This window comes from Aotus nancymaae, unplaced genomic scaffold (genome assembly GCF_030222135.1).
Source record: "Aotus nancymaae isolate 86718 unplaced genomic scaffold, 86718_ANA_hifiasm-v0.15.2.pri h1tg000018l, whole genome shotgun sequence".
Taxonomy (NCBI): domain Eukaryota; kingdom Metazoa; phylum Chordata; class Mammalia; order Primates; family Aotidae; genus Aotus; species Aotus nancymaae.
Window position 1 is genome coordinate 18,815,008 of NW_026988430.1, and position 25,795 is coordinate 18,840,802.

General features: G+C 51.0%; 2 protein-coding genes across 4 annotated transcripts; both read right to left on the bottom strand.

Annotated features, from left to right (window-relative positions):
* Positions 1-2,578: 2,578 nt before the first annotated feature.
* CHRNB1 (cholinergic receptor nicotinic beta 1 subunit) lies at positions 2,579-19,047 on the bottom strand. 3 transcript variants are annotated; one of them, XM_064378370.1, is made up of 10 exons: positions 19,008-19,047; positions 18,303-18,347; positions 17,525-17,634; positions 17,330-17,438; positions 16,840-16,987; positions 15,679-15,888; positions 6,157-6,380; positions 4,562-4,734; positions 4,070-4,217; positions 2,579-3,464 (listed from the first exon to the last, which is right to left on the bottom strand). In XM_064378370.1, the coding sequence occupies exons 2-10, from the start codon at positions 18,327-18,329 to the stop codon at positions 3,324-3,326; spliced, it is 1,290 nt and encodes a 429-aa protein (XP_064234440.1). In that variant the 5' UTR covers positions 18,330-18,347; positions 19,008-19,047; the 3' UTR covers positions 2,579-3,323. The 3 variants fall into 3 exon arrangements, with proteins under 3 accessions (XP_064234440.1, XP_064234438.1, XP_064234439.1); XM_064378368.1 differs by lacking the exon at positions 19,008-19,047 and adding an exon at positions 18,784-18,853; XM_064378369.1 differs by lacking the exon at positions 19,008-19,047 and adding an exon at positions 18,573-18,631.
* Positions 19,048-19,478: 431 nt separating this feature from the next.
* FGF11 (fibroblast growth factor 11) lies at positions 19,479-24,950 on the bottom strand. Its single transcript, XM_012457479.3, has 5 exons — positions 24,758-24,950; positions 22,971-23,081; positions 22,673-22,776; positions 21,768-21,966; positions 19,479-21,486 (listed from the first exon to the last, which is right to left on the bottom strand). Exons 1-5 carry the CDS (start codon positions 24,948-24,950, stop codon positions 21,416-21,418), a joined length of 678 nt encoding a protein of 225 aa, XP_012312902.1. The 3' UTR covers positions 19,479-21,415.
* Positions 24,951-25,795: the final 845 nt, after the last annotated feature.

Sequence of the window (25,795 nt, forward strand, 5' to 3'; positions counted from 1 at the left end):
CTCTGAGGCAGACAGGCATGGGAAATGGAAGGGTTGAGGATGGACCGGAGAATTGGAACTTCAGAATAGGTCAAAATTCCGAAACCATGAACTTTTTTTTTTTTTTTTGGGAGAATTGAGATTGTAGACATTTATTTTTTGTTAAATATGAATAAGGAAAATAGCTTCCAGAATGTGGTGGTTCTGGGCAACAAATGAGATTGTGGCGACGTGGAGATTAAAATATATGTATTTGAACTGGGGAATTTGAATATTGTGAGTTTCAGATGTTGGAAATTTGGGATTTTGCAGTTTTGTCTTTTGAAAATGATCACGTCTTGTCAGTTTGTGCCCTCTTTCCCCATGTTCCCTGGGAAGAAGGGTGGTGGCGGAGTGGGAAGGCCACTGGTTCTGTGCCACAGCACGCAAGATTTAGAATTCTACAGACTCTAGCTCTATATGTAGTGAGGACCCAGATTTAGAGAAACTGACCAATATTTATCTCCGCATTTGTGTGTGTGTCCAACTCTGTAGGCCAATAAACCAACCAGACAAATGAACTGTGCTCCACATTGGGATGCCAGGTGCAATTATTTTGTGGTTGGTGGGTCTGGGGGAAAGGAACATGCTAACTTTGTCCCACAGGGATTCCTGCAAGTTATGGCCAGTGCTCCCTCTTTGGACAGCAACTTCCAGCAGTTGAGTAGTTGAGTTAGGGCTTGTTGACTCTAAGCTCAAGCTGACTTTGGCCCAACCTCCAGCCAGAAATGTTAACACTCCAGTTCATGCAACCTGCAGGGCACAAGGTCTCTGTATCCAAAATGGCCCTGCCTTAAACCAGGTCTAACCTTTCTTCCAAATTGAAAGGAAACAGGCACAAAATGTGTGATGGCCATAAAAGATAACCTTTTCTTTTCCCACTTGTAGCCTCCCCATTGTCTTCAACTCCTTGCCTCTCCTCTGCTCCCCTGTATCTTTTTCTAGTGTTATGGAGGGATGGGCAGCTGTACGGGGGCTTTGAGGAATTCTGGTATGAATAACTTGACCAGAGTGGGCAGCCACTAAGCTCTAGCCAAGTTGTTGCCAACAGGGGAATCAGGCCTGGTGTTACTATAAGTTTTCTTTTGTTTTGAGACAGAGTCTTACTCTGTAGCCCAGACTGGAGTGCAGTGGTGCGATCTTGGCTCACTGCAATCTCTGCCTCCTGTGTTGAAGTGATTCTCTGCCTCAGCCTCCTGAGGAGCTGGGATTACAGGCATGCACCACCGTGCCCAACTAAGCTTTGTATTGTTAGTAGAGATGGGGTTTCACTATGTTTGCCAGGCTGGTCTCAAACTCCTCACTTCATGATCTGCCTGCCTCGGCCTCCCAAAGTGCTGGGATTACAGGCGTGAGCCACCGCGCCTGGCCTACTATAGTTTTTAAAATTATTTTTGGGGCTGGGTGTGATGGCTCACACCTGCAATGCTAGCATTTTGGGAGGCCGAGATGGGTGAATCACTTGAGCTCAGAAGTTCAAGACCAGCCTGGGCAACATAGTGAGTCCCTAGCTATAGTTTTTTTGTTTTTTTTTTAAATAAAATTCTTTTCTTTTTTTTTTGTTTTTTGAGATGGAGTCTCACTGTCACCCAGGCTGGAGTATAGTGATGTGATCTCAGCTCACTGCAACCTCTACCTCCCAGGTTCAAGCAATTCTCCTGTCTCAGCCTCCTGAGTACCTGGGATTACAGGCGCATGCCACTACACCCAGCTAACTTTTTGTATTTTTAGTAGAGACAGGGTTTCACCATGTTGGCCAGGCTGGTCTTGAACTCCTGATCTTGTGATTTGCACACCTCGGCCTCCCAAAGTGCTGTGATTACAGGCATAAGCCACTGTACCCGACCATAAAATTATTTTCAAGAGCAGCTGGGAAGCCAAATTTCTCGTGAAATATCCACATTTTAAAAGTAGTGAACTAGTTCAAATTTAAAACTGTGCAGGTGAAACAAAACACCATTGCAAAACTCTGATACATACCACATAATGCTTTTTTCCCATCTTCTTATGTGATCCCCAGACAATCCTATAGGACGTATGCTGTCATCAGTTTCATCTTACAGATGTGGAAACAGGTACAGAGCAGTTTAGTGACTTGTGTAAGCACCAAGGCTGGAACTTGAATGAAGGTCTTTAAAATACTTGTTTTTGGCTGGGCGCAGTGGCTCACACCTGTAATCCCAGCAATTTGGGAGTCCAAGGTGGGTGGATCACAAGGTCAAGAGTTCGAGAGTAGCCTGGCCAACATGGCAAAACCCCGTCTTTACTAAAAATACAAAAATTAGCCAGGCGTGGTGGTGCACGCCTATAATCCCAACTACTTGGGAGCCTGAGGCAGGAGACTCGCTTGAACCCAGGAGGTGGAGGTTGCAGTGAGCAGAGATCACGCCATTGGACTCCAGCCAGGGTGACAAGAGCAAGATTCCATCAAAAAAAAAAAAAACTCTTGTTAGCTTGTTTTCTTTTCTCATTACCAGTGCATGCTTGTAGAAATAACTTTTTTATCCTAAAGATAGTACACATTACAAAACACAATAAACTACAGAAACATAAAAAGAAAATGACCACAAGACCCAACATGCAAACAATAAACACTACTTTATTTCTATTTTTTTTTTTTTTATTAAGACGGAGTTTCACCATATTGGTCAGGCTGGTCTTGAACTCCCGACCTCAGGTGATCCACCCACCTTGGTCTCCAAAGTGCTTGGATTACAGGCATGAGCCACCACGCCCAGCCTTTATTTCTATTTTTTTAGAGACAGGGTCTCACTATGTTACCCAGGCTGGTCTCAAACTGTGGGGCTCAAGTGATCCTCCCACCTCAGTCTCCTGAGTCACTGGGATTACAGGCCTGAGCAACCATGCCCAGCTTATAAACATTATTAATTACTATATTTACTTCCCAAAATTTCTTTCCTCTATTCAACAAACGTTAAGCACTTACTATAGGATAGGACCTGTGCATGGTCCTGGGGATGTTACAGTGGACAAGACACATTTCTTGACCTCATAAGGCTTATAATCTAGTTCCTGTTCTTTGTTCTATTTCACTGGCAACCTAGATATTGATACCCAAAAGAGCTTCTTTAAGAACCCAAAGAGTAAATCAGATTATAGTGCATTTCAGGTGGCTCCAAGACACCTGCCTACCCAGCCCTCGGTCCCACTGCAGTCCCCAGAAATGAAATCAGAGGCCAGGGTTCCTCGTGAAGGAGTTAAGAGGCAGAGAAGGATAGGGCTTGACAGTACCGCCAAACTCTCACTTTAGGTGGCAGAGGGCCTGGGTCTCGACCCTCCAGTCTTCAAGGAAAGGGGTCTGGAGGGGGCAAGTGGTATGTGGCGTCCAAGAAGATGACTAGGGTCCCAACGCTGGTGAAGATGATGAAAGTCCACAGGAAGAGGCGGTCCACTACCATGGCCACAAACTGCCAGTCCTCCTTCAGCTGCGGGTAGGCAAAGGAAACTTCCTGAGCTCTGGGCCCAGATTCCCAGGGAAGCCTCCCCACCCTACTTCCCTGCTCGGTACCCCCCGGGGTCCTCCTACCACCGGTTTGAGGCAAGAGCCGGCAGCGCAACAGGAAAGCCAAACTGCAGCCAAAGGATGGGCATAAAGAACCAGTAGGTAAGCAGGGGGTGGGACCAAATGAGGGAGATGTCCAATCAGAAACGAAAGCGAGGCCAGGTGCGGTGGCTCACCCCTGTAATCTCAGCACTTTGGGAAGCCTAAGACAGCGGATCACCTGAGGTCAAGAGTTCGAGACCAGCCTGGCCAACATGCTGAAACCCCGTCTCTACCAAAAATACAAAAATTAGCCAGGCGTGGTGGCGCGCGCCTGTCGTCCTAGCTACTCGGGAGACTGAGGCAAGAGAATCGCTTAAACCTGGGAGGCAGAGGTTGCAGTGAACCGAGCTCGCGCCACTGCACTCCAGCCTGGGCGACAGAGCGAGACTCGATCTCAAAAAAAAAAAAAAAGGAAAATCGACCGTAATTTGGGGGTGGGGCCAAGGTCACCTAGCCCCGGCCTAGTTCCACCCCCGTTGGACATACCGCATCGTGGTCCTCCTGTTCCTGCAGCTGTCGAGCGATGTAGCTGATTGAGGAGACGACCTCTCGTAGCTCCGGAGGCAGGGCCACAGCCCTGTTTGGACCATCGATAAATCGCCGCAGATCAGGGGCAGACAGTTCAGACTGGAACCTGGAAGAGGAGTGACTGTTTGGCCACGCCCAGACGCAAAGACAGCCAGTGCGAGCGATCCAGGCCCGGCTCCAACTGCCTCCAACAAGTTGCCAGTTCTTAAAACCCGAGAGTACCCTTCATGCTCTCCCCGCCAGCAGTGATCTCTCCAGCCTTGTGCAACTTCTTCCACCGCCTATGTTTTAGTTCCCACCTCCCTTCAATGCGAGCAGCAGGGGGTACTACAACTCCCATGATGCTCAACCATAGCATCTTCCGGGAGCATGGGCCGCTTCTTCCGCACAGTCTTCCGGGAATTGTAGTTCTCCCTCTCCCTTTTACGTGGGTAATGGGTGTAGTCCTACCTGTTGGGTTTGGGGAAGAGAAAATCAGTTGGCGGCTTCCGGATGAAATATTCATCTGTTCCCCGACCCCAGCCACTTCCTGGAGAAGAAGACTGAAGGGGCTCCGGCATCTGCTCTCTCTCAGGTTTGGGCCTTTTTAGACCCAGGTACACTGGAAGTTTGTGGATGAAGATCTGCAGAGTACAAGAGGAGTTTTGGTGGATGCGTTCATGCTTTCAAACCAGAAGAGAAACAGCCAGCCACCCCACTCCACATGCCCATTCCCGCTCGTGTGTGCGTTCACATTCTTCCACAAACAAGGAGCTACGCAAGGAAATGCAGCCACACAGATTTAAGAGCTCTTTAGTGGGTTGGGACGGTTGCGGTGGCTCGCGCCTGTAATCCCAGCACTTTAGGAGGCCAAGGCGGGTGGATCACCTGAGATCGGCAGTTTGAGACCAGCCTGAGCAACATGGAGAAACCCTGTCTCTACTAAAAATACAAAATTAGCCGGGCGTGGTGGCACAAGCCTGTAATCCCAGCTACTCGGGATGCTGAGGCAGGAGAATCGCTTGAACCCGGGAGGTGGAGGTTGCAGTGAGCTGAGATCGTGCCATTGCACTCCAGCCTGGGCAACAAGAGCAGAACTCAGTCTAAAAAAAAACAAAACAAAAAAACCGGGCACGGTGGCTCACGCCTGTAATCCCAACATTTTGGGAAGCCAAAGTGGGCGGATCTCAAAGTCAGGAGTTTGAGACCAGCCTGGCTCAACATGGTGAAACCCCGCCTCTACTAAAAATACAAAAATTAGCCAGGCGCGGTGGCACACGCCTGTAATCCCAGCTACTCAGGAGGCTGAGGCAGAAGAATTACTTAAACCCAGAAGGCGAAGGATGGAGTGAGCCGAGATGGCGCCACTGCACCCCAGCCTGGGTAACAGAGTGAGACTCCGTCTCAAAAAAAAAAAAAAAAAAAAAAAAAAAAAGGCCGGGCATGGTGACTCACGCCTGTAATTTCAGCACTTTGGGAGGCTCAGGCAGGCGGATCACCTGAGGTCAGGAGTTCAAGACCAGCCTGGCTAACGTGGTGAAACTCTGTTTCTACTAAAAATTCAAAAAATTAGCCAGGCATGGTGGCACACACCTGTAGACCCAGCTATTCAGGAGGCTGAGGCAGGAGAATCGCTTGAACCTGGGAGGCAGAGGTTCAGTGAGCTGGGATTGCGTCATTGCACTCCAGCCCGGGCAAGAGCGAAACTCCGTCTCAAAAAAAAAACCCAAAAATCATACAAACGCTGCTCAGGAAAAAACAACAACAGGTTCTTTAGTGGGTTGGGACGTATCCCATCTGGAAAGAGAGGGCTTCTCCCACTTTGGAAGGCTTCCAATCTGATAGTAACTAACCATAAGAATATTATATTTCCCTGGGACCTGAGATGAGCAGTATTGATGAAGACAGTATGGGATCTATGAAATGATAATGATGGAGGACCAGCTTAACTGTGTAACATTTCAACATCCAGCAGGTTTGGGCATGTCAACACTCTACCCCGTAGCAATGCTCTCCCTATGGTCTGTAAAAGGAAGGTTGGGGTTGGAGGAGGAGATCTTTCTTACCTGACGGACCCAAAGGGGCATTTGGTGGGTGTGGGGTGAGCGGTGATGCAGATTGAGAACCACGACACTAAGGATGACTGAGAAGGTGACGAGGACCATGGTAAACATGAGGTACTTGATAATAATGGGCACCGAGAGGGAGGTCTCAGGTACTTTGTCAGCCAGCAGCAGCAGGAACACAGTAAGGGTCAGCAGGGCAAAGATTGAGAGCCCCATCTTCTCTCCTTGGAGGGCAGAGGGGAAGAGAGAAGGATTAGGCTTTGCCCGAAAGAAAGCTCTATGGCATAATCAGTGACCATGTTTCCAGCCCATTCAAAGACAGGCTTCTGCAGCCAGGCACAGTGGCTCATCCCTGTAGCAACAGCACTTTGGGAGGTCAAGGTGGGAGGATTGCTTGAGCCCAGGAGTTTGAGACCAGCCTGAGCAACATAGGAAGACCTCATCTCTAAAAAAAAAAATTGAGGCAGGGTCTTGCTCTGTCACCCAGGCTGGAGTGCAGTGGCATGACAATGGCTCATTGAAACCTCCATCTCCCAGGCTCAAGTGATCCTCCCACCTCAGCCTCCTGAGTAGCTGGGACTACAACTACACAACACCATGCCCGGCTAATTTTTGTACTTTTTGTAGAGATGGGGTTTTACCATATTGCCCAGGGTGGTCTTGAACTCCTCAGTTCAAGTGATCCACCTGCCTGGCCTCCCAAAGTGTTGGGATTGCAAGTGTAAGCCACTGTGCCCAGCCTCTCCAAAAAAGTTTTTAAATTAGCCAGGCATAGTGGCACATGCTTGTGGTCCCAACTATTTGGGAAGCTAAGTTGGGAGGACCACTTGAGCCTGGAAGATGGAGGCTACAGTGAGCTGTGATTGCACTTCTGTATTCCAGTCTGAGCAATAGAGCAAAATTCCCTCTGGGGAGGGAAAAAAAAAAGACAGGCTTTTAGAAGGGCCATCTGCATGCAAATCATTCCTACATTTGTATGTCTACCCTGGATTTCTCCCCTGAATGCCAGATACATATCCATCTGCCTACTCAACCTCTCTTGGATACTTGGATGTCCAATAAATGTTTCAAGCTTAACATGTCCAAAACTGAGTCGGGTGTGGTGGCTCACACCTGTAATCTCAGTGCTTTGGGAGGCTGAGGCAGGTGGATCACGTGAGGTCAGGAGTTTGAGATCAGCCTGGCCAACATAGAGAAACCCCATCATTACTAAAAATGCAAAAAACTAGCTGGGTGTGGTGACGAGCACCTATAATCCCTAGTTGCTACTAGGGAGGCTGAGGCAGGAGAATTACTTGAATCCAGGAGGTGGAGGTTGCAGTGAGCTGAGATTGCACGATTGCACTCCAGCCTGGGCAACAAAAGTGAAACTCTGTCTCAAAAAAAACCAAAAAAACAAAAAATCAGAAAAAAAAAACATGCCCAAAACTAAATTCTCTTACTACTGTAAGGCTGGTTGCCTCACCAGGAGCTCGGATGCACACCCACCCCCACTTTTTTCCGAAAGCTCGGACATGCTCGGGCATGTACCCTTCTCCCTTTCTCGCACAGCCTGGCTTTCCCTTAAAGAACCCAGTATGCAAGCGGGGTCTTGTGATTCTAGCCAATAGTAGCCAAGTCTTTCTAGCCAATAGCAGCCGAGTAATTCTAACCAATAGCAGCCAAGTCCTGTATGCAAACAAAGGCTTGTAACCTTACCCGATAGTAGTCTTGCTCTCCCACAACCAATCGAGCTCCTTCACTCCCTATAAAACCCCACATCTGAGAGGAGTCCGTGTGACTTCTCCGGCCCCTCCTGTTGGACCGCAGAACCTCACCCAGAAGCCGATTAAATTTCTTTATTCCAATAACTGGCCTCAGTTGCCTTATTTGAACCTTGTTTGCTTCATTCAAACCTTACAACTACCACCAAAGCTACTTCTCCTACAGTCTTCCCCTTTTTTTTTTTTTTTTTTTTGAGACCATCTCACTTTGTCACCAGGCTGCAGTGCAGTGGCGTGATCGAGGCTCACTGCAACCTCTGCCTCCTGGGTTCAAGCGATTCTCCTGTCTCAGCCTACCAAGTAGCTGGGATTACAGGCACCTGCCACCACGCCCAGCTAATTTTTTGTATTTTTTAAGAGACAGGATTTCACCACGTTGGCCAGGCTGGTCTCAAACTTCTGATCTTTTTTTTTTAAAATGACCAAAATGCATTTATTTAATATACATCACAAGGGCTCAACCGAGGCTTAATTTAAAAGACAAAACAAAACAAAAATAATACCACAGCTCAAGATACAGAGTCCTATAAAGAAATCACAAAAAGGACAGACCATCTAAGGAAAAATTAAAAAGATGACACAAGGACAGGCTGGGCAACCTGGGTCAGGACTCCTGGCTGGTGACCTGCTTTGAGTAGATATTTTGCAGGTACTTCTTAAAAGCTGTGGGGTTTTTCCAGAGCTCGGCAGCATGCGTGTTCAAGGGACTATCAATGTTGGGTTCTCCAAACTCCTGATCTTAAGGGATCTGCCTGCCTCAGCCTCCCAAAGTGCTGGGATTACAGGCGTGAGCCACCGCGCCAGGCCAGTCTTCTCTATCTGTTAAGTGACAACTCCATCTTTCCTGTGGCTCAGATCAAACTCCTTTGAGTCATTCCTCTCTCTCTCTCTCTTCTCTTCTTTCTCTCTCTCTCTCTCACCCAATATTTAATACATAGCAAACCCTATTGACTCTACCTTCAAAGTATATCCGGAAACTGATGACTTATATCTACCACTACCACTGATGCCAGATAGGCAAGTCCTGAAGTGGGGCTCAGCTTCGAGGGTTCTTGACTTTGCCCAGGAAGAATTCAAGGGCGAGCTGGTGGTAGGGTAGAAGAAAACAGCTTTATCGAAGAGGCAGTGTGTCACAGCTCTGGGACTTCTGCAGAGCAGGGCTACCCCAGAGGTAGTGTGCTGACAGTCGTAGCTCAGGGCAGTTTTGCAGTCATATTTATACCTACTTTCTCTTTTTTTTGAGATGGAGTCTTGCACTGTCACCTGGGCTGGAGTGCAGTGGTGCAATCTCAGCTCACTGCAACCTCCGACTGCCAGGTTCAAGCAATTCTCCTTGCCTCAGCCTCCAAGTAGCTGGGATTACAGGCACCCACCACCAGGCCTGGCTAATTTTTTGTATTTTTTGTAGAGATGGGGTTTCACTATGTTGGTCAGGTTGGTCTCGAACTCCTGACCTTGTTATTTGCCCACCTCAGCCTCCCCAAGTGCTGGGATTACGGGTGTGAGCCACTGCGCCCAGCCTTATATCTACTTTTATGTATTTATTTATTATTTATTTTTTTGAGATGGAGTCTTGCTCTGTCGCCCAGGCTGGAGTGCTGTGGCGCAATCATGACTTATTGCAACCTCTGCCTCCCAGGTTCAAGCGATTCTTCTGCCTCAGCCTCCCGAGTAGCTGGGATTACAGGCATGTGCCACCATGCCTGGATAACTTTTGTATTTTTGTAGAGATGAGGTTTCACCATGTTGACCAGGCTGGTTTCAAACTCTTGACCTCAAATGATCCACCTGTCTCAGCCTCCCAAAGTGCTGGGATTACAGGTGTGAGCCATCATGCTTGGCCATTTATATCTACCTTTAATTACATGCAGATTAAGTGATGGATTAGGCAGAAATTTCTAGGGAAAGGGTAGTAACTTCTGGGTCATCGGGTGATTGCCATGGAAAAGGGTGGTAAGTCCTAGGTGTTCCGATGGCAATGGTAAACTAACATGGCACACTGGTGGGTATGTCTTATGGAAAACTGCTTCTGCCCCGTTCCTGTTCTAGCTAGTCCTCAATTTGGTCTAGAGTCAAGTCCCACCTCTACATCGCCAACTTGCTCCAAAGCACATTACCTTAGATCTTCATTATTGTGCAGGCCTCCTAACTGGTCTCTTTTCTTCATCCTTTTCTCCCATGCTGACTATTCTCAACAGAGCAGCCAGACTGATTTTGCTGAAATATAAACGAAGCCAGGCGCGGTGGCTCATGCCTGTAATCCTAGCACTTTGGGAGGCCGAGGCGGGTGGATCACCCAAGGTCAGGAGTTCGAGACCAGCCTGGCCAAGATGGCAAAACGCCATCTCTACTAAAAGTACAAAAAAATTAGCCGAGCATGGTGGTGTGTGCCTAAAATCCCAGCTACTTGGGAGACTGAGGCAGGAGAATCACTTAACCTGGGAGGTGGATGTTGCTGTCAGCTGAGATTCAGCCACTGCACTTCGCCTGGGTGACAGAGCGGAACTCTGTCAAAAAAAAAAAAAAAGCCGGATGCAGTGGCTCATACCTGTAATCCCAGCACTTTGGGAGGCCAAGGTGGGTGGATCACTTGAGGTCAGAAGTTTAAGACCAGCCTGGCCAACATGGTGAAACCCTGTCTCTACTAAAAATACAAAAATTAGCCAGGTGTGGTGGCAGGTGCCTGTAATCCCAGCTACTTGAGAGGCTGAGGCAGGAGGATCGGTTGAACCTGAGCAGCAGAGGTTGCAGTGAGCCGAGATCGTGCCACTGCACTCCCGCCTGGACCACAGTGAGATTCTGTCTCAACAACAGCAACGAAAAGGCCGGGCACAGTGGCTCATGCCTGTAATCCCCGCACTTGAGAGGCCGAGGTGGGCGGATCATCTGAAATCAGGAGTTCGAGACCAGCCTGGCCAACATGGTGAAACTCCATCTCTACTGAATACAGAAATAAGCTGGGCATGGTGGTGGGCACCTGTAATCTCAGCTACTTGGGAGGCTGAGGTAGGAGAATCACTTGAACCCAGGAGGAGGAGGTGGCAGTGAGCCAAGATAGTGCCATTGCACTCAAGCCTGGGTGACAGAGTGAGACTCGTCTAAAAAAAAAAGAGAAATATAAATCAGATTATATCAGTTTTTTTTTTTTGAGATGGAGTCTCGCTCTGTCGCCCAGTCTGGAGTGCAATGGCGTGATCTCGGCTTACTGCAACTTCCACCTCCCGGGTTCAAGAGATTCTCCTGCTTCAGCCTCTCGAGTAGCTGGGATTACAGGCGCACACCACCACGCCCAGCTAATTTTTTGTATTTTTCTAGAGACGGGGTTTCACCACGTTGACCGGGCTGGTCTCAAACTCCTGACCTCAAAAGATCCGCCCACCTCGGCCTCCCAAAGTGCTGGGATTACAGGCATGAGCCACCGTGCCTGGCCAGCATATCACTCCTTTTTCCAAAACCTTCCAGTGGCTCCCCATCTCCTACATGAAAGCAAAGCCTTATTATGGTCTATACATCATTCCCATGAGCTCCTTGACTTCATCTCCTAAAGCTTTCCCCTTTGCTTACTTCATTCAGTTCCACTGGCCTCCTCTCTGTTTCTTGAGTATACAAGGCACCCTCCCATCCCAGGGCCTTGCATTCACTAGTTCCTCTGCCTGGCTCATTTTTGCCCCAGATACCTGCCAGAATCATTCTCTCACCTCCTTCTTTGTTCAAAGATTCTCTTCTCAATGACGAATTCCCACGCACACCCTATTTTTAAGTTACAACCCCTACTGGAGTCCAGTGATGGGATCTCAACTCACTGCAACCTCCATCTCCCAGGTTCAAGCAATTCTCCTGCCTCAGCCTCCTGAGAAGCTGCGACTACTGGTGCATGCCACCATGCCCAGCTTATTTTTATACTTTTAGTAGAGATGGTATTTCACCATGTTGGCCAGGATGGTCTCCATCTCTTGACCTCGTGTTCTGCCCTCCTTGGCCTCCCAAAGGGCTGGGATTATAAGCATGAGGCACTGCACCCAGCTCTCAACTTCTTTTCTTACGTTATTTTCATCTTTGGGACTTGTCCTCTTATTTATTTTGTTTATTGACTGACTCCCACATTAGCATGTAAACTCCATGAGGGCAGGAATTTTTGTCTCTTTTATTAATGTATTTCCAGTGCTTAGCACGTTTCAAATACTAAACAAATGTTGCATGAATGAAGACCAATCCCTGTGGCTTTTTAAGATACCATGTAGCAATTTGAAAGATCTAACAATGAAACAGGCTGCGGTGGCTCATGCCTATAATCCTAGCACTTTGGGAGTCTGAGGTGGGTGGATTGCCTGAGTTTAGGAGTTCGAGACCAGCCTGGGCAACATGGTGAAACCCCGTCTCTACTAAAATACAAAAGAAATAAGCTGGGTGTGGTGGTGTGTGCCTGTAGTCCTAGCTACTCGGGAAGCTAACGTGAGAGAATCGTTTGAACCCGGGAGGCAGAGGTTGCGGTGAGCCGAGATGGTGCCACTGCACTCCAGCCTGGGCAACTGTCAGACTCCATGTCATATAAATAAATAAATAAAACAGGCCTGGTGCGGTGGCTCACTCCTGTAATCCCAGCACTTTGGGAGGCCGAGGCGGGCAGATCACAAGGTCAAGAGATCAAGACTATCCTAGTCAACATGGTGAAACCCCATCTCTACTAAAAATACAAAAATTAACCAGGCGTGGTGGCAGACACCTGTAGTCCCAGCTACTCGGGAGGCTGAGGCTGAATCGCTTGAACCCAGGAGCCAGAGGTTGCAGTGAGCCAAGATCACTCCACTGCACTCCAGCCTGGTGACAGACAGAGACTCCATCTAAAAAAAAGAAAACAGAAAGAAAGAAACAAAGTGTACAAGGATATGACAGGTGGGTGATTCTTCCCATGGCATGCAACAGACATTGCAAACTTCATGAACGGTACTGAAATAAATAACTTTTATGGGCTACTCTACTTTAGTCCTCTAATGTTGGGTTCCAAGATTTATCTTGTTCTAGGCAGAAGTAAGGGTTACTTCTTTTTTTGAGATAGGGTCTTGCTTTGTCACTCCCCAGGCTGGAGCACAGTGGTGAAATCAGCTCACTGCAGCCTCAACCTCCCCGGCTCTAAGTGATCCTCCCAGCTCACCCTCCTGAGTAGGTAGAGGTACGCACCACCACGTCAGGCTAATTTCTGTGGTTTTTTTCTTGTTGTTTTTGTAGAAACAGGATCTTGCTATGTTGCTCAGGCTGATCTCGAACTCCTGGGCTTAAGAAATTCTCATGTCTTGGCCTCCCAAAGTGCTGGGCCGAGGGGTTCCATTTGAAAGTGTTTCCTAGAGCTGTATCACTCTCTTTTTTTTTTTTTTTTTTTGAGACAGAGTCTCTCTGTTGCCCAGGCTGGAGTGCAGTGGCGTGATCTCAGCTCAGTGCAATCTCTGCTTCCGAAGTTCAAGCATTTCTCCTGCCTCACCCTCCTGAGTAGCTGGGACTACAGGCATGAACCACCAAATGCAGCTAATTTTTTTTTTTTTTTTTTTTTTTTCCAAGACAGAGTCTCGCTCTGTTGCCAGGCACCAGGCTGGAGTGCAGTGGTGCGATCTCGGCTCACTGCATCTTGCCTCCTGGGTTCAAGCAGTTCTCCTGCCTCAGCCTTCCAAGTAGCTAGGACTACAGGCACACACCACCATGCCCAGCTAATTTTTTTATTTTAGTAGAGACAGGGTTTCACCATGTTGGCCAGGATGGTCTCAATCTCCTGACCTCATGATCCACCCGCCTCGGCCTCCCAAAGTGCGGGGTTACAGGCATGAGCCACCGCACCCGGCTAATTTTTGTATTTTTAGTAGAGATGGAGTTTCACCATGTTGGTCAGGCTGATCTCAAACTCCTGATCTCATGAACTGCCCCCCTTGGCCTTCCGAAGTACTGGGATTACGGGCATGAGCCACTGTGCCCAGCCCGCTCTCCTTCTTTAGACAGAGGATTTGATGGCAAAGAGGAAGAAAGCACGTTTTGAATACCAGAGTTAAGGATATCAGATCTGTGAATCAGGCTGCCACTGACCCAGGCTGGAATTGCAACACTGCCCCTCTCTAACTGTGTAATGTCAGGCAAATGACTTAAACTCTTTCAGCTTCTTTATCCTCCACTGTAAAATGAGAATGACAATTGGTTACCTCACAGGATCGTTGTGAAGATTAGAATTAATACATGTAACATGTTAAATGAATTACCTTATAGTAAATGCTCAAAACTAAAAAGAAAAACAACAACCCAAACCCAATGCTTACATAGAACTTACTGTGTGCCAGGCATAGCTCTGTTAACTCAGTCAGTCCTCACAATAATCCTAGCAATAGGGACAATGGTTGGCCCCACTTGCAGATCAGGAAACATAGAGATTAAGGAATTTGGCCAGGCAAGGTGGCTCACGCCTGTAATCTCATCACTTTAGGAGGCCGAGGTGGGCAGATCACCTGAGGTCAGGAGTTTGAGACCAGCCTGGCCAACATGGTGAAACCCTGTCTCTACTAAAACTACAAAATTTAGCCAGGTATGGTAGTGCGCGCCTGTAATCCCAGCTACTCAGGAGGCTGAGGCAGGAGAATCGCTTGAACCTGGGAGGTGGAGGTGGCAGTAAGCCAAAATCACACCACTGCACTCCAGTCTGGGCAACAGAGCAAAACTCTGTCTCAAAAAAGAAAAAGAAAAAGAAAAGAAAAAAAGAGAGATTAAGGAATTTGCCAAAAGTTATCATATTATGCTGCCTCCTAAAGAAATGTTGGCTATTACTATCATATATTTCCCAGGGAGAAAGGTTAAAGGACTAGTGGGGACTGGGTGTGGTGGCTCATGCCTAAATCCCAGCATGTTGGGAGGCTGAGGAGGGCAGATCGCTTGAGTTCAGGAGTTGCAGACTAGGCTGGGCAACATGGTAAAACCCCTTCTCTACCAAAAATACGAAAAAATCAGCCGGACATGGTTGTGGACACCTGCGGTCTCAGCTACTCAGGAGGCTGAGATGGGAGGGTCACTTAAGCCCAAGAGTTTGAGGCTGTAGCGAGCTATGATCACACCACTGCGCAATGGCCTGGGCAACAGAGCAATACACCGTCTCAGAAATTAAAATAAAAAATCAAAGGACTAATGAGTGTCTGAAAGTGGGCAAGGGATGTTAGGAATGGGGAGAAGGAATGGGAGAGTTATCTAAGCCTAGAGGTTTGTTGTTCAGAGGAGTAGAGGTTTTATGGAATAGAGGACTCTTTATTTATTTATTTTTGAGACGGAGTCTTGCTCTGTCACCCAGGCTGGAGTGCAGTGGCATGATCTCAGCTCACTGCAACCTCCACCTCCTGGGTTCAAGCTATTCTCCTGCCTCAGTCTCCTGAGTAGCTGGGACTAGAGGTGTGTGCCACCATGCCCAGCTAATTTTGTATTTTTAGTAGAGATGGGACTTCTCCATGTTGGTCAGCCTGCCTAACCTCAGGTGATCTGCCCACCTCGGCCTCTCAGAGTGCTGGGATTACAGGCATGAGCCACCACACTCAGCCCAGGCTGGGACTCTTATTAGGAAAGAGTTCAGGTTTCACTGAGCAGAGGGAAGGTGGCAGCCAAGGGGAGGCAGAGCCTGGGTGGGATTGCTGAAGCCCAGTCTGTGATGCTTTGGATTGGCAGGAAAACTCTGCCTGGATTAAGGATGAAGAGGAAGAAGCTGAGCTAGTGACAAAAGGGCAGGAGCCCCTTCCCCTCTTACCTGCATCTGGTGGCAGGTAGAAGACGAAGATAGCCAGGAGAGTGATGAGGATGCATGGGGCAATGACGTTGACCAGGTAGAAGAGAGGCTTCCGGCGGATGATGAGGTAGAAAATGACTTGCTGGCACTGTCCTTCTCTCCCTCCCCTTGGAGCACCTAGAGGCTGGATTAGCCGAGAGGGCTTGTGGATAATCTCCCATTGGCCATTCTCTGGGGATGAGCAGAAGGAAGGGGACACAGATGTGGGAGCTGTCCTGGTTAGTGCCAGGTATGGCTTACTCTGCCACCACCTAGACCAGAGAGGGCTGGCCTGATGAGACTAGCTGTGGACACTGTGCTGAGTAGCCCATCTCTAATAAACTTGGACAAGTCTCAATTTCCATATTTATATTCGTTAAAAAATTTTTTTTGAGATGGACTCTCACTTTGTCACCCAGGCTGGAGTGCAGTGGCACCATCTCAGCTCACTGCAACCTCTGCCTCCCAGGTTCAGGCAGTTCTTCTACCTCAGCCTCCCAAGTAGCTGGGATTACAGGTGCTCGCCACCACACCCAGCTTTTTATTTTATTTTATTTTATTGTATTGTATTTTTAGTAGAGAGGGGGTTTTACCATTTTGGTCAAGCAGGTCTCAAACTCCAGAACTCAAATAATCTGTCGGCATTGCCCTCCCAAAGTGCTGGCATTACAGACATGAGCCACCTTGCCTGGACTCAATTCCCATATTTTTAAAATGTAGATAGCCATACTCATCTTGCTGACCCCAAAGGGCTGTATTGGGCATCACCGACAGTACATTTATGAGCCTTTTAGAAGCTGGAAATTGCCAGACATGTTGGCTCACACCCATAATCCCAGCACTTTGGGAGGCTGAGGCAGGGGAATCACAAGGTCAGGAGTTCAAGATCAGCCTGGCCAACATAGTAAAACCCTGGCTCTACTAAAAATACAGAAAAAAAATTAGCCGGGCATAGTGGTGGGCACCTATAGTCCCAGCTACTTGGGAGGCTGAGGCAGGAGAATCCCTTGAACCTGGGAGGCGGAGGTTGCAGTGAGCCAAGATCTCACCACTCCAGCCTGGGTACAGAGCAACACTCTGTTTCAAAAAAAAAAGAAGCTGGAAATCATAGAGCCTATGGATGTAGGAGTCATGTCCACTCACCAATGAAAGTCCCTTCATGAATGTGGATCTCCTGCTGCTCTTGCCCATCAGGACCCAGGCCTGTCTGCAGGCTGACCTCCGAGCTGTCGTAGCTGTAGGAACTGAACACCATAGTGCAGTTCTGCCAGTCGAAGGGGAAGTAGGTGACCTGGATGGAGGGTAAAGTCACAGGTCACCGCCAGAGAACCGGTCAGCGATGGTGGAGTTTGGGAGGTCTTTGGGGAGGGCACAGGGAAGGTGAATCACGGAGGAACTGTAGGGTTATGAAGGGAAGTCATTGAGAAAATGGGGGGGAGGCAGTCACTGATTAAGATTAGAAGTTAAATAAAGTGTACAGAACACTCAATGGAAAATCAGGAGGGTAGACAAGAGATGAGGGTCATGGGGATTAGACAAAGATGAAGGATAGGAGTCGCTGGGGAGTCAGGATGTCTAAGGAAAGCGAGGGTTTCTAAGAGCTCCTTCAGCTTCCAATGTGGAGCCTGGAAACCTGGATGCTGCAGCTGCTGCGATAGATGCCCGGGGGCTGCCAACGCACGGAGCCGTCAGAGGACACCACGACGTTAATGTCTAGAGCCACGTCAAAATTTCCATCATTGCTGCAGAGAAGAAGGAATCTCATCTGGGATCAGGCCCCGCCCCCCGAGGCCCCGCCCCACCCCCTGGGCTTTGGAAGGTCTCCTACTTGTTCAGTAGCACCACGTCTGGGAGCCACACGGATTCCGCGGTGATGCGGAGCAAATCGATGCCGTCGTGCTCCGCAGGGTCCCAGCTCAGCCTGTAGTCAGTCCACTCCTGGGGAGACAGAGGCTGAGGGGCTGTCCCGGGTTGGAGGCCGGGAGGGGACTTGGGATTTCCAAAGGAAGCCCAGGAAGAGAGTGCAAGGAAGGGGAGCAGGGCCGGCATAAACTGTGAGTCACGGGGGCAGGGTTCTGGCTCTGGCTTCTCCTTCACTCGCTGGGATCCACATCAGCTCATTTCCCTTCCCCTGCACTGAGTTTTAAATTTTTTACTCTGTAAAATGAGGAGGCTGCACTAGCTAGCCTCTAAAACAGTGGTTTTCAAACTGCAGTTCGAGACCCTTTCGTGGATGGGGAATCAAATTAATGATCCCAAACCAGCGTTTTAAAAATTAGAATGGGCCAGGTGCAGTGTCTCATGCCTGTAATCTCAGAACTTTAGGAGATTCCCCCAGTGGCTGGTGGATGGCTCGAGTCCCCGCGTTCAAGACCAGCCTGGGCAACATAGTGAGACTGCGTCTCTCTCACACACACAATTAGAATTAAAAATGCATGGGGTGCAACTCCTGTAGTAAAGTTAGGTGTTGTTTCCTTGAGCTTTTGCTTCAGTTATAAACGTGTTATCTAAGGTCATGATGTAAAAAATATTCTTACTGGGCTGGATATTCAAGGAAATTGTCAAGGCAGCGGGAAGCCCTTTCCCACCCCGCAGGGTCTCCATACCAGGTCTAAGTACACCTTTGTGCTCATCTCTTCATCCTTCTCGTTCTAGAAGGAAAAAAATCAAGGGGTAAAGGTGAAATAGTGTGGAGAGAAATGAGAGGGCCTGGCGGGCCAAGCTCTCCTGGGAACCCCGCCCCCTTTTTCTGAGCCCCACCCTCTTGCGCCTCTTGGGTCCAAGTCCCACCTCCCAAAAGCGGCGTTAGTTTAAGCCCTGCCTCTATCTCAGAAACACCCCTTCCTGCCTTCTACACTTACAACCTATCAACCTACCAGACCCGCGCCTGCCTAGCCCTCCGCCTAGCTCGGTCCCGGGTCCTGCCCACAGCTCATAATCCACCCAGCCCCGAACCTCCACCCGCTGTGCCACCCCTGAGCACCAAGCTCCGCCCCACCCTGGGCGCTCAGGATCCATGGGGCCCCGCCTCGAGGTCCGTCCCCTAGCCCCTGCCTTGGCCCCAGCTCCACTTTAAGGTCCGCTCACAGGTCCGCCCATCACCCTATCCAGCTCTACTCCAGGCCGGTCCACCAGCCAAGGCTAGAGCTTGTCCATTTGTCCGATTTCGACCCAATCTTCACTAAAGGCTGGTCTATCTCAACCTGGTCTCGTCCCAGGCCATGCCCCCAGCCTGTCCCGGGTCCTCCCTGGCCTAAAGTCACTCCCCTGGCCGGTCGGCGGTTCTGACCTCCACCCCCGCGCGCCCTCACCAGGCTGATGAGTTGCGCCAGGATGAGACCAACGCTGACCCGGACACGGTCTCCCACCTCCCGCGCTGGCCGCACGGAGCTATCATAGCCGGAGAAAAGTTTCTCCCGGAGTCGGCCCTCCGCCTCCGAGCCGCGGACGCCTGGGGGAGGAGAGACTAAGTGCAGCCCTGGTGCCTGGCCACGACCGCTGGCACCATCACTGTCCCTTCGGGGCCTACACTTACCTGGGGCGAGCGGCGCCCCCAGAGCCCCCAGCAGCATCAGCAGAGCCCCTGGAGTCATAGCCTGGCTGTTCGCTCAGTGAGTTGGCTCGGAGAGCCGCTGGGACCGCCAACACAGAGGAAGTGACGGGGAGCCCGGGAATGTGCACCTGTTGCTGGGGGCAGCCGCCAGCCCACCCGCCCCGCCCCTGGGACTTGATCCTGCCTCGAGCAACTGCCAAGCCCGCCACCAACAGATGACAGACAGCACTTCAGTTGTATAAATCGTCTTTAATTGAGAAAGCATGGAGTGGAGACCCGATCCCCTGGGAGCAGTGCCAGGAGTTGGGTAGAGCCTGAGCAGGGATTTGTGTGGGTGAGGGGGCGTCTACTCCTCTTGCAACAAGCCAGAAGTAGAACAGCCTAAGGAAGAGTGACCTGCCTTGAAGCCCTAGTCCCTCTCTTAGGGCCTCCACAGCCTACCCTACCCAAGTCTTTTTTTTTTTTTTTTTAAAAAGATGGGGTTTCACCATGATGGCCAGGCTGGTCTTGAACTCCTGACCTCAGGTGATCCACCCACCTCGGCCTCCCAAAGTGCTAGGATTACAGGCATGAGCCAGCACGCCCGGCCCCTACCCAAGTCTTAAGCTATGGAAGTCTCCCTCCTAGATCACTAGCAGGTTCCCGGTCTTTTCCAGGCTGCCCCTAGCACTCCAGGTTTTTCCAAAAATTTTAGACAGGCCCTTTGTGGGTACCTAAAACCCAGCTGAGGTTCTAAGCTGTAAGGTAAAGCAAGTTCTATTCAATTAGAAGCTGTCGGGGCATATGAGGTCTGGAGTGCAAGAGGTCTTCACCCTCCTTGGCCTGACCTGTAGAGGAGAAGGGTGAAACTTATTGCTGAATCAGGGTCTCCTAACTGGGAGGGTCAAGGCTGCATCCATTTGTCCTTTTTATCCAGGATGCATTATTCTAAAGACCTCAGCTTTAAAGGGGACCTGGAAGGGATTCCTGCTGAGGTAGCTAAGTATTCATGTCCACCCAACACAGATGTAGGTTCAATCATGCCATAATGTTGACCCCTTCCCCATCCCAACTTCCCTACTATGAGCCAGGGATCCTTCCAAAATTCCTCTGCCCTTCTCCAGACTCTGTCTCCCTGGCACGACCTCAGCTGGGTTGAAGGAGCTTGAAACTGCATGTAAAAATAAGCTTAGCATTCTATATGGAAGAATCATATTTTTAGGGAATTATCTAGGAAAAACAAGAAGTGGTTCTTGATTCATCCAGAACTGTTTTTATGAATCATAGCTGGGTCTTTTCCAGAACTCATCCGTAATAGGTAATCACTCAAGAAGGTGGGAGGGTGGGGCTAGAATTTAGAGCAATAATATGGCTATCCAGGCCCCAGTTCCATCCTGGGTAAAAGGGCTGGGAGTCATGGTCTATGTTCTAGAGCTGGGATTCAGGAGGAAGTATGGCTCCATAATGCTCTAGAATTGGGTGTCTCTGGGATAAGAAGGTTAAACCTGTGGTCATCTGAGACTGGTTCCAGTTCAGACCAAAGCCAACAGCTAGACAAAGCTCAAATCTAGCCACTTTCTACTTGGAAACCAGAGGTCCATCCAAGTCAAGGGCAGACGCCTGATGGATCCAGAGCAAAGCCTGGCAGCATGTTTGGCTTCCAGCACAGGCCCTAGTACAGCAGTGGCCCTGGCTAGGGTGTCCAGTGTTCTAGAATGTGTCCAGACCAAGGTAGAAGGTAGAGGAGGGAAAGAAGGACACATGAATCCTGAACTCCAGTGAATCTATAAATGGCTCAGTGGCAATGAAAAGGGGCACAGGACTCCAGGAACTGGCTGAGCCAGGGTGGGGAGTGTTTATGCCCTGGCTGTCCATTTGGGAACTCCCAGTGCCATCTCAGGAAAAGGCCTGGGGGTTGTGTGAGTGTGGAAAGAAAGAAGTGATCAGCCAGGACCATCTTCAGACATCCCCCTCTCTGAGTCCCTCCTAGACCCAAGGATCTAAGGGTCTCAGCAGCCCCGGAAGTCACAGCTTGCCCCTAGGCTCCCTCAGGGTGGAGCAGCTGGTGAGACCTGGCTGCTCAGGGCATGTGTGTGGCAGCAGGGGTGAGAGCAGGACTGGGAGACAGGCTGTGGTGGTGGCTGGCTCACTGGGAGTGCAGGGAACCTCCAGTCCAGGGACTACATTTCAGGGGGCAGGGGGACTGGAAGGGGAGGTCTCGGGGACACTGTGGAGAGAAGGCTCCCGGTACATGGCCACTGTAAAGGGGAGAAAGAGAGGAGCAGGGAAGGAGAGTTAGGCACAGAGGGACCCAGGCAGAACCAGTGCTCTGAAAGGGCTCCCTTCCCATACACTCACCCTCCCAGAACCGCAACCCACAGGAGAGTGCCCCAAACCCCCAAAAGGCAAAGCCTTCCTGGTTTGACCTGTCATAACAGGGTCCTCTTATCACTTGTAGCCTGAGCTGTCTGCCCCTAAATGTCCATGTCAAGGTCAACACCCTCTCTTGTGGCCTACATTTTCTTGGATCTATACCCACCCTCCAGAAGCTTGGGCAGAAAGTGGGCAGCTGCCTTGGTCTTCTTAACTCGGTTTCCCTTCATGACCCGGCCCTCCTTGTCCAGGCCGAGGTACCAGGCCCGGCCAGAACTACGCTGGCGGTAGAGAGCAGAGGCGTACAGGACGTAGTAATTCTCAAAGACGCACTCCTTAAAGCGACACTCAGCTGTGAAATGCGGCTAAGGAGACAAAGACCCAGAAAGGCACACAAAGACAGAGAGACAAAAAGACACATCACTGGGCAGAAGAGAGCCCATGGAATGCACAAGCCAGGATGTAATCCATATGTTTTTTGTGGGGAGGGGAACTTCTGAGTCCAAGTAGGACCTGGGAGCAAAGGAAGGACAAGGAAGAGGCCTGGTGGGCCCCTGAGGGTTAAGAACTAGGCTCTGGGCTGGGTGCTGTGGCTCAAGCCTGTAATCCCAGCACTTTGGGAGGCTGAGGTGGGTAGATCACCTGAGGTCAGGAGTTCGAGACCAGCCTGGCCAACATAGCAAGACCCTGTCACAATTAAAAAAAAAAAAAAAGAACTAGGCTTTTAGGGGTCTTGGAATAAGATTCCTTCTCTCCACTGTACCCCCAGCCTCTCACTAACCCCTAACCCCTGTCCTGGATGACTCTAGGGAAGTGAGTAATAACAAAGTCTGGAGGAGGTGGGATGAGAAGTAGGGGCCCTACAAGGCAGAAAGAGTTGGACATTCAAAGAGCCTGGGGCTGTGTTGGGGGAGTGCAAGGCGTGGGGATTGGAGAGACCCTAGAGAAGCTGCTCTGGAATGAGCAGTGATGATAGGCTATCAGTAAAAGCTGGAGGGAGGAGTCCCAGACTGCAAAATGTCCTTCCCTCAAGGGACAAGTTGAGGAAGCCACTCAGCCTCATTGTCTCACCGAACTGTAGAGCAGTCCCTCAGCGTTCATGGCCATGTAGTGACCCAGCTTGGCACTCTGGATGGTGACCACACGGAGCCCCACAGGGATCAGGTTGAAGTGGGCTGGGGAGTAGAGAGAGGGAGCATCAATACCCAGGCTCTGACCCTCACCTGAGCTCCCCTCATCACAGCTCCACTTTTTCCCTTAGGGGTCAAGAAGACAGACCAGTGGCAACAGAAGCTGAAAGGGGAACAGGAGTGTCATCTGCTGTCCCCATTCTCTCCCTTCCCACCCAGTGGCTGGGTTCCCCTCTCACTGAAGGAGCTGGTATCCTCTGGGGTGCCCTGGATGCTCCCGTCGGGATTTGCCTGGAGGTAGAAACCCTGGCGGCAGAACAGTTTGGTGACGATGCCTTTGAGCTGAGGTTCTGGAGAGAGAGACATTCATCTTTGAAAATGACATCTCTGTTCCCAGCAACATACCTACACTTGGCAGGATCAGAGGGAAGAAAGGAGAATGAAAGGAAGGAAGAGGGTCCCAGGGCCCCAGCCCTCTTACCCTCCAAGCACGCTCTCTCCTACCTCTCTTTAACTCCTGGGAATGCTGGTGTGGGTCCCTTCTGTTTCCTATAACCAGGAGCTTTCAGTTTAATTTATTGAAATGTATTTAAATGGCTTAATTCCTACCCTACAGCTCAACTAGAAGGGGGGAGGAGAGGGGGAGGAGAAGGGGAGGAGGAAGGGGAGAGAGATATCAATAGGCAGGGGACAGAGGGAGACCACGGGGCACTGAAGGGGCAGTGTGTTTGCAAAGGTGGGGGGCAGTGGCAGCAGCAAGTTGACCACAGGGTAGGGGCTCTCCCTCAGGAGTGGGGGTGGGACTGGGCCTGACGCTGACTCAGCACCTGCTGCGGCTGCCGCTAGCTTGGCGAGAGCCTCGCCTTGGCCCAGAGCCGGACTGTCTGACACTGACCCATCTGTCTGTCTGTCTGTCTGTCTGTCAGTCTGCTGACTCGTGGGGGCCCAGTTCTCCCTGAGGCTCAGCCTCTCCCTTTCGGCCAGGTAACCCGCCTGGGGTAGGGGGACCTTACCAAGGATATGGGGGGTGGGGGCTGAGATGGAGAGACAGGCTGAGTCACGTGGGGGCCCAGTCCCACTCAGAGGGTGGGCTGCGGACTGTACCACTATGGGCAGCCGGCGGCGCGGGGAGGAGGGCGTGAGGGAACTGCCCTTAGGGGAGTTGGGAGCGGGCGGGAGCAGGGCCAGAGGGACTCCCTGACTGTCGTACCTGGACGGGGACCACACTGAAACTCTCACAACTCTCCTCCCCCATCGCTTGCTCTCTGCCGACTTCCCTGTCCCCCCCTTGTAGGTGGTACGACCCCCAAGACTCGGCGCCCACCTCTAGCCGTGAACTGTCTGAGTTCCACCCAGCATAGGGTCCCCTGAGCCTATGGGACCCGATTTCGGAGTGGCGCGGGGGTGATGGGAGGGGGTGCCCAGCTCCGTTCTTGAAGCGCAGGTCACGGGAGGAGGGCGCATAGAGGGCTGGCTGGCGAGGTAGCTGCAAGGACACCCGAGGGAGAGCTGGGGAGATTGGCTCAGAGCCAAGAGAGCTCGACCAGGAGTAACCGAGCCCAGGCGTGGAGGAGCGGGAGAACCAGTGTGGGCGGGGGCGGCGGGGGGGCGGGGGGGGCGCGGCTGAAGCTGCAGAAACCCTTGGGGTAACCCAGGCATCTGGAACCCCCCAGGCCCCTCTGCTCCAGATTGAAAGAATCGCGAGAACCGGCACGTAGGCGGAGGACGGTGGGGGTGGGGACTGCTGTGTTGGGGAGCGGGGACGAGCAGGAACTGCGAGGCTTTCGGGGCGCCAGACTTAGCCCCTCAAGCCTTCCCCTTGACCTCGAAAATAAGGTGACTCCGGGTTATGGACAAAAGAAAAGGGGAAACTGAGGCACAGTCTGGCAGGGACTTTGTTGTCCTGGCCCACCCCCTTCCACTTTCGGGGAGCCCCTCAGCCGGGCCCTATTCTTCAGGGTCCCTGGCCTCAACCTCCCAGGCAGAGAAACATCTGGCCGGGAGACCCCACCCCAGCCACACTCACCCGGGCCGCGGTCCGGCCGCGCGGGCCGACCCCCGCACAGTCGCACCTTGGACAGCAGGATGAGGAGCTGCTTCTGGCAAAGGGACTTGGTGCCGCGGGGACACACGCGCCGCTGCGCCGACACCGGCCGGTTGCCCCCGGGCTCGCGGACCTCCCGCTTCTGCCGGATCAAGCTACTGGCCAGCGCCGCCATGGCGCCCCGGGAGGAGACACCCCCAAACCGGCCGGCGCCCGGAGCGCGCTGGGCTCCCCCAAAGGAGCCCGCTCACTAGGGCATGCTCTTGACGCTCAGGCCCCTACTTGCTGCCCCACCCACAGGACCTGAGGAGAAGCCCCAGACTACCCCCAGGTTCCCCCCTCCACAGCAGCCAGCTTCCACCCGTGGGCCCAGTGCTAGCTCCACCAGATCCAGCAGCCTAAGCAGTCCTCAGTTGATCCCACCCTCGAGTTTTGCCGCGTATTGAAAACGTCCCCTTTCTCTCCTCTCCAGTGTCTGTCCCCACTTCACCTGTCCCAAAGCCAAGCCCCCCAAAATTTCCAAGACGTGGTTTAAATATCTCCAGACACCTTTCCACTGTATTTTGGGGCACACTCCTACCAGATCCACTCTTGTAATCTACAGGGTGTGGGACTTTAGCTTTGGGGATATCGATCGCCTCACCCCTACTGGGGCACTGCCAATGTCAGGAAGGAACCCAACCTTGGTGTTTTTTCCCTTGCTACACTCTAAGCGGAGGGGATCCCCCACTTTTTTCACTGAAATCCCCCCAAAATATCTCAGAATATCCAGGTTGCCCAGGTTCAGTAAGACGGGGCTCCCAGACCCTCTGGCTGGATAATACCTTTTTCACCAAGTCCCCCCATGTCCAGTAGCCTAGAATTCTAGCGGCCAAGACCCTTTCTTCACCTTCACACCCTCCACTCCTTTTGAAGTCACCTCCAAATCCACCCTTCCTAGTGGATACACCAGGTAGTTTGAGGTGTCTTCTGCCACCTCAAAATGAGGCACATCCGTGTTATGTTTTTCTACGCCCTGGC

Bases quoted from the DNA above. Each gene is read 5' to 3' on its own strand.
- FGF11 (XM_012457479.3), bottom strand. From the start codon at position 24,950: ATGGCGGCGCTGGCCAGTAGCTTGATCCGGCAGAAGCGGGAGGTCCGC. The intron at 23,082-24,757 runs GTGAGTGTGGCT...CTCTCTCTCCAG, and splicing joins GCGGCCGGACCGCGGCCCGG to AACCTCAGCTCAAAGGCATC. The intron at 21,487-21,767 runs GTGGGTATAGAT...TCCCCTTTACAG, and splicing joins TCTGCCCAAGCTTCTGGAGG to TGGCCATGTACCGGGAGCCT.
- CHRNB1 (XM_064378368.1), bottom strand. The intron at 17,439-17,524 runs GTAGGAGACCTT...TCTTCTCTGCAG, and splicing joins GACGTGGTGCTACTGAACAA to CAATGATGGAAATTTTGACG. The intron at 4,218-4,561 runs GTAGGACTACAC...CTCCTCTTCCAG, and splicing joins CTCTTCCCCAAACCCAACAG to GTTCCAGTCTGAACTGTCTG.